Source organism: Megalopta genalis, chromosome 11 (genome assembly GCF_051020955.1).
Source record: "Megalopta genalis isolate 19385.01 chromosome 11, iyMegGena1_principal, whole genome shotgun sequence".
In the NCBI taxonomy this organism is placed as follows: Eukaryota; Metazoa; Arthropoda; class Insecta; order Hymenoptera; family Halictidae; genus Megalopta; species Megalopta genalis.
In genome coordinates, this window is record NC_135023.1 from 2,955,251 (window position 1) to 2,962,826 (window position 7,576).

General features: G+C 53.2%; 1 protein-coding gene across 1 annotated transcript; it reads left to right on the forward strand.

The window, feature by feature from the left end:
* Positions 1-5,138: 5,138 nt before the first annotated feature.
* On the forward strand, positions 5,139-6,332 carry LOC143260290 (uncharacterized). The gene is made up of 3 exons (XM_076525303.1): positions 5,139-5,757; positions 5,850-6,191; positions 6,244-6,332. The coding sequence occupies exons 1-3, from the start codon at positions 5,139-5,141 to the stop codon at positions 6,330-6,332; spliced, it is 1,050 nt and encodes a 349-aa protein (XP_076381418.1).
* The last annotated feature ends 1,244 nt before the right edge of the window (positions 6,333-7,576 follow it).

Consider the following 7,576-nt stretch of genomic DNA (forward strand, 5'->3'; position numbering starts at 1 on the left):
AGGTGTCGCGCCGGTTCGTACCCATATCCGCAGCAGGTCTCCAAGGTAAAGAGCCTCTAGTCGATAGATTAATGTAGGTAAGGGAAGTCGGCAAATTGGATCCGTAACTTCGGGATAAGGATTGGCTCTGAGGAGCGGGGCGTGTCGGGCTTGGTCGGGAAGCGGGTCTGGCTGACGTGCCGGGCCTGGGCGAGGTGAACGGCTCTCGTGGCTGGGATCCGAGCTCGGTCCCGTGCCTTGGCCTCCCGCGGATCTTCCTTGCTGCGAGGCTTCCGTGGCGTTTCCCATCGGTGCGGTCGTCCTCTTCGGCCGCCATTCAACGCTCAGCTCAGAACTGGCACGGACTAGGGGAATCCGACTGTCTAATTAAAACAAAGCATTGCGATGGCCCCCACGGGTGTTGACGCAATGTGATTTCTGCCCAGTGCTCTGAATGTCAACGTGAAGAAATTCAAAAAAGCGCGGGTAAACGGTGGGAGTTACTATGACTCTCTTACTCTGGGTCTTACTAGGTAACTGGGTCTTACTAGGTAACTGCAACTACGGTTCGATGGGTGCGAGTTACTAATTGCGGTAGCCCCCGTGAGTAGTGATTCGGTGTATCGAGCGGTAACGCACTTCGAGTGCTTCCCATCTCCCTGGTCTTCCAACTGTCCGTCAACATAATCTTCCCTCGCTGAATCTCCGTCCGCGTCTAAGGCAGGGCCCCGCTAGATCGCCTTACTGACGAGTCCTCTAGCGGGGTCTGGACGAAACGCTCCTTCTCCCTTTCCTCTCCTAACCAAACTTCGCCTTGCAGAAGCCCAGGCCCGCAATTGCGGGGCACGAGGGTTCAGGTAGCAGGATCGGGACAAGGAGCGCAGCCAAAGCAACCAGTCGGACGCCAGGAGGATGCGTAGGTGCAGGGGATGGACTCCATTGTTATAGTCCATCCATTACTAGTAAAACCACACCGCCGATCTTGTCGCTCAGGTTGCCCGCATCAACAGCAACAAGGAACGACAAGAGATTGACGGACAAAAGTGGCTTAAGGTGCCTTTAATAAAGGTACCTTAAATCACAAAAGTCAATAGCAAACTCACCTTAAGGTGAGTAAGTGGTCTAGTAGCTAGGGCGTCGGACTCATACCACAGAGATCCCCGGTTCAAGACCCGGCGGGGGGTAACCCCCCCGACCCCGATTTTCTTGTGGTGTGACGATGCCCCCCTGGCTCTAGATTACGGGAAAACCACTCGTGGAATTTTCCGGGGTTTCTCCGAATTTTCCCGGGTGTTTTTCCAAGTCGGTCCCCTCGCCCTCACGGGAGCTCACCGCTCCACCTTCTACTGACGGAAGACTGGAGTAAAAGGGGGGGGTCGGCGCCAAGGGTCTTCAGGGTTGCCAGCCCAGTCGACCCAAATCTCCAGCCGGCCCACTAAATAATAGATTAGCCTCGGATGACAATAGTGGACCGCCCACTGGCGGTTCACCCCCGGCGCAGCAGAGGAACCAAGCAGCGTACAACACACACCCATGCGACTCATGTGATAGTAGGACCTTCACCACCAGAAGAGGTCTAGGAGTGCATCGAAGGAGGGCCCATCCCGAGGTCACGGACCAAGAACTGCCCACACAGACCAAGATCCGATGGACAACGGAGGAGACGAGATTGTTAGCCAGAGAGGAGGCCCGGCTTACGAAGGCTGAAGCGAGATTCCTCAACCAGGAATTGGTGAAAATATTCCGCAACAGAACGGTTGAATCCATTAAAGGACATAGGCGAACAACCGCCTACAAAGACCTCGTTCACCAATTCCTGGAGGAATACAACGAGGAACCTACGCCCCAGCCTCCAAACCAGGTGGCACATCCACCTGCAACACAACAGCAAGCACGGGACCCTTTACTGGAGCATCTATTGAATCTCCCCACCATCAGCGGCAGCGAGTATTGTAAAGAAGAACTCCAAAGGATTGTCGAAGAAGCAGCCACGAGAAGGAAGGACGACACATTGGAGTCGCTGGCTCTATACCTGCATCGGATCTACCCCCTTCCGAATACCGGGAACCGCTCCCGACGGGACAGAAACACCCCGCCCAAGCGCACTAGACGCCAACAGAGGCGTCATAACTACGCTCTAACACAAGTGCGCTGGAAAAAGAACAGGGCAAGGTGTATAAGGGACATCTTGGAAGGAATATCGTCTACCAGAGTACCAGGGCAACAAATAATGGAACCATACTGGACGGAGGTGATGCGGCAAAAATCAGGAGCATCCCCCGCAGTTGAAGTGCCACCAACAACTGCCACGTCAGTATGGATTCCAATCACGGAAGCGGACATCAGGGACGCCCTACCATCGATGGGCACCTCAGCGGGCCCCGACCAAGTAACCGCGCGGCAGCTGAGGGCCACACCGCCAGGCGTCCTCGTGAGAATCTTTAACATCATAATGATGTGCCGCAAATTGCCTAAACACCTGAACAAGGCAAGGACGATATTCCTCCCCAAGAACGATGCAGCCACGGAGCCAGCCGACTTCAGGCCGATCACCATCCCGTCCGTATTGGTCAGATGCCTCCACCGTATTCTGGCCGCCCGACTGGCAAAAGCCATCAACATTGATGAACGCCAGAGGGCATTCAGGAATACGGACGGGTGCAACGACAACACCTTTCTCCTCGACGCGATCTTGAAACACCACCACCGAAGTTTCAAGAACTTGTACCTGGCTTCGATCGACGTCCGGAAGGCCTTCGATTCAATATCGCACGCCGCTCTATCATCAGTCATGGAAACCATGGGAGTCCCCAATGAAATGACCGAGTACATCACCGCAACATACAACGACGGCACCACGACACTGGAAGGCGAGAGTTGGAAATCCTCCCCCATAACACCTGGTAGGGGAGTCAAACAAGGTGATCCACTCTCGCCAACCATATTCAACATGGTCACCCACCTCCTCCTACAGAGACTGTCCCCGGACATAGGCTGTAGGATAGGAGGTGAGTGTATCAACGCAGCCGCCTTCGCAGACGACATCATTCTCTTCGCCGAAACGCCCCGAGGATTGCAGAACTTGGTCGACACAACTGGATCCTTTCTTCGACAATGTGGGATGGACATCAATCCAGGGAAATGTCTGACCATTGGCATTAAAGCCAATGGCCACATTAAGAAGACAGCAGTTGATGTCGATACCAAGTTCTACCACGACCAACAGCAACTTCGGACTTTGAAGCGAGGGGAAGAACTGAAATACCTGGGGATCAAATTCACCGCCCAGGGCAGAGCACGATGTCGGCCGCACGAAGTGATCGGACCAGGACTGGCCTGCCTTGCCAAAGCGCCCCTCAAGCCACAACAAAGACTGTACGCATTGCGCACAGATCTTATACCCCGGGTGTACTACCACCTAGCACTCGGGGATATAACGATAGGGACACTCAGGAAAGTCGACATGATGATCCGAGCGTCCGTGCGCAAGTGGCTAAATCTCCCACACGACGTGCCAACCGCATACATACACGCGGACATCAGGGACGGAGGACTCGGCATCCCCTCCCTACGATGGTTGGCACCTGTGTTGAGACTGGGAAGATTGCGAGCGCTTCGGCAAGGCCATGACCAATTCCGAAACGATCCAACGGACGCCTTCCTGGACAACGAAATCACTAAGTGCCTACGACGACTCAAGGACGGCGACGCGGTGATAACGGAATCGGCTCACATTGGGGACCTCTGGAGGAAACGACTGCACTCTTCCATCGACGGACGTGGGCTGATAGGTTAAAGGGAAACTCCACAACAACACGCGTGGATTGGAGATGGTACCCGACTCCTGACGGGCAAGGACTTCATCAACTTCACGAGAACCAGGATAGCAGCACTCCCCACACGATCCAGGACAACAAGAGGGAGGCAAGCTGACCGCTACTGCAGAGCAGGATGCTCCGCACTTGAAACGCTAAACCACGTCGTTCAACACTGCCATCGTACGCACGGGATGCGTATTCGCAGGCACGATGCCATTGTTGCCTACACAGCCAAGAACCTCCGACATCAAGGTTACCAAGTCCAAACGGAACCGACATACCTTACGGACGAAGGTATACGGAAACCGGACTTGGTCGCGACAATGGGTAGAACGACGCTGGTCTTAGACGCACAAGTGGTCAGCGAACAAACAGACCTGGACGGGGCGCATCAGAGAAAGATCCACTATTATTCCGACAACACTAGCCTCACAGCTGGAATCAAACAAAAGGAACAGAGCTCTGACGTACGCCACCTGTCCATTACGATCTCGTGGAGGGGAGTATAGAGTCCTAAGTCCGCTCAGGGGTTACTCAACTTGGGTATCATACGGAAGAAGGAACTCAAGGTTCTCTCAAGCAGGGCCATCATGGGAACATTGGCCGCCTTCAACATGTACTCCAGGATTACAACGGTTAGGCGCGTGGGGGTGGGTTAGAAATTGTAAGGTCCCCCTGAATATTGTGCTACCTCATAAGGTATAAGTATTCCCTTGTTATATGATTGTACGATTTTCAAGTAATAAAGGAATAAATTTTTTTTTTTTAGCCAAATGCCTCGTCATCTAATTAGTGACGCGCATGAATGGATTAACGAGATTCCCTACTGTCCCTATCTACTGGGCTCTGCCGCTAGGTGTCGCATGGAGAGGACGCGTGTGGCGTACGCCCGTACAAGCGGCACACAGCGCCACCTACAACTTAGTAACTAGCTGTTGCTACGCAAACCACTAGACTCTCTCTCAGTCTAATACCAGTCTCCCACGCGTATAGACGTACGCATAACGTGAAATAAAGTACGTTACAAGTTAGGCTAAAACCACGTGTTTCCTTATTACCGACGCGCCATCGATCCCAGTTCTCAGAGAATCAATATAAGAGAACCTAACACCAATCAATCCGCCACATATTAATTGGTGCCGAAACCCGGGAAATTAAGATGGCCGACGAAGAAGGAAAAATGGAAATCGCGGTGAGTTCAGGAACGCGACGCTTCCTATTTTTTGGCGGGAAGAACCCAAGCTATGGTTTGCCATGCTCGAATGTGAATTCGCGGCCTATACAGTAAAATCAGACGCGGTAAAATGCGCTGCGGCAATCAGGCACCTAGATACCGCATCAATGAAAGTGGTTGCAGACGTTATAGCTGCACCTCCGACGGACGACTCGTATATTCAGGTAAAAGAGGCTCTCATCTCGCGTTTAGCAGCGTCCGAAGAGACGCAATTGAGGCAGCTGCTGTCGGGAATAGATCTACAGAACAAAAGACCATCGGAACTACTGCGAGAAATGACGCTCCTCGCAGGGAAAAATGTTTCCGGTAGCGTCCTATGCACGCTATGGCTACAACGGCTACCTGCCCGAGTACAAGAGGTCCTGTCCGTGATCGAAGGAGTCTCAACGGAAAAATTAGCTCTGCTCGCCGACAAAACGATCGAAAGATCGTCGCAATACGAGCTAGCGGCCATTGCGCCCCACGTTAAGGAGGAAGCCCGACCACGTGACCCCGGTCCAAGCTTGGAAATAGCTGAGCTTACCAAGCGAATAGCTCAACTCGAAGCATTAGTCCGCGACACCCACAGAGGACGACGACCGGAATGCAACAAATTCCGAAGATATAGTTCGAAATCAAGGAGTCGAACTAGAGACGACGGACTATGCTATTTCCACGGGAAGTTCGGCGAGAACTCGTGGAAATGCAGACAACCCTGCCAATGGAAAGGACCCGATAAAAGGAAGAGTCAGGGAAACTAAACCCACTATCCCGTATTGAGGCGTTGCAGGATGGTACTAACGTAAAAAACCGCCTAATCATAAGCGACAAACAAACAGGCAAGAGATATTTGGTAGATACAGGAGCCGACGTATCATGCATACCAAAGTCTCTGCACTGCAAAAGAAGAATAGACAACGATGTTAAACTGTATGCAGCAAATGGAACACCCATAAACACGTATGGTGAACAGCTGCTCTCTGTGAACTTGGGTCTTCGGAGACAGTTCTCATGGAGATTCATCGTTGCTGATACATCCAAAGCCATCCTAGGAGCAGATTTTATAGGTCACTACAGCCTCCTGGTCGACATAAAAAATAAACGACTGATTGATAGTCAAACACACCTATTTTCAGTTGGAAAAGTCACAAATTCGACTCAACCAACAGTGACTACAATAGGTAAGACTAACAGTTTTTCAACACTGCTAAAAGAATTTAGTTCAATCACAAGGCAGAACTCCAAAGCGTACCAAAAACACGGCGTACAACATCATATCACCACCAAAGGTACACCAATTGCAGAACGGGCATCTAGTGTGAATCCGGTCACCGCGAGGGTGACGCGGATATGTTACCTCGCCCTTACGGGCATACACAGCTAAGCTGCCATCTACCCCCAGTCCAACCACTGTCAAGGAGAGGGGCCAAGGAAAAATCCGCACGTGCCATTGAGCCGTTTGCAATGGACGAGTTCTTTAGCCGCTAGCGAAATTCTGGTTTTACCCTCCTTTCACTAGCGCCCACGGGGAACCACGGGGAGGCGAACTCGTGACGCGACGCCTCGCGTCCACTAAGCGAAGACCTAGGAGGAAGGATGGGAGTTGGGAGGGATGGGTAGGAGTTTGTGGGGTTGTTGATGGGGACGTGAGTCGTCCCCTTCCGGGTCCTGGGGAGTACAGGTGTCTGGGATTGCCTACATGAAGCCCTTTAGCCAAAGGGCTTCCCTACAGAAGTCGGAGAAGACCTGGAATGCCTCTGGAGACGACACGAAGTGTTGTGCCGCTTCCGGCCATTTCCAGTCTCCGGCTGGTACTACCTCGCGGAGGGCTTCTCTCTGCGGTTCGAAATTAGGACAGTCGAGGAGGAAGTGATCGACCGTGTCCGATCCGTGACCACACGCGCATCCCTCACCGTCGGAAACTCCGTACGCGCGTAGGCGCGACCGGAAGTTTTCGTGGCCGGTGAGGACTTGCGTGGTGTAGTGGTTCGGTTTCGTCCACTTGGCCGCCACTCTCTCCTCTATGTTTTTGAAGAAGGCGTAGGTGGTGCGGCTCTTGTGGGAAGAATTCCACATGAATTGCCACACCTTGTACGCCTCGACCGCTAACCTATGTTTTGCATCGTCGGCCCCCGCCGGAACGACGATGCTACCTAGTCTGGCGTCTTTACCTTTACGCGTCTCGTACAAGGCTTTGGTTTGCCTGAGCTTGACGTCAATGGGTGTAGCACCGGCCACCAGGCACATGCTGTCCCACGATTACCGGCGGTATGCACCGGTCATCGCGATGAGAGCACGGCGCTGTGCAGCTCTCAGCACCCTGAGCTCCCCCTCCGTGCACCGGTCGGCCCACCCGGCGGCAGCGTACGTTGCCACCGGGATGAAAACCCCACGGTACACGGCGGAGAGCGTCCCGAAGCGGAGCCCCCATTCACGCCTTACCATTCTACCCAGCTTCGCGAAGAGCGAGCCGACCTTGTCACTTATATAGTTGCAGTGGGTTCGAACACCCATGCCCCTATCAAAGTGGACGCCGAGGTACTTGACGAAGGGTTTGAATCTTAAG

Excerpts from the sequence above, each read along its gene's own strand:
- LOC143260290 (XM_076525303.1), top strand. The coding sequence starts at position 5,139 with ATGAAAGTGGTTGCAGACGTTATAGCTGCACCTCCGACGGACGACTCG. Across the intron at positions 5,758-5,849 it reads AGGACCCGATAAAAGGAAGA|GCAAGAGATATTTGGTAGAT; the intron begins GTCAGGGAAACT and ends ACAAACAAACAG. Across the intron at positions 6,192-6,243 it reads ACCAACAGTGACTACAATAG|GCAGAACTCCAAAGCGTACC; the intron begins GTAAGACTAACA and ends TTCAATCACAAG.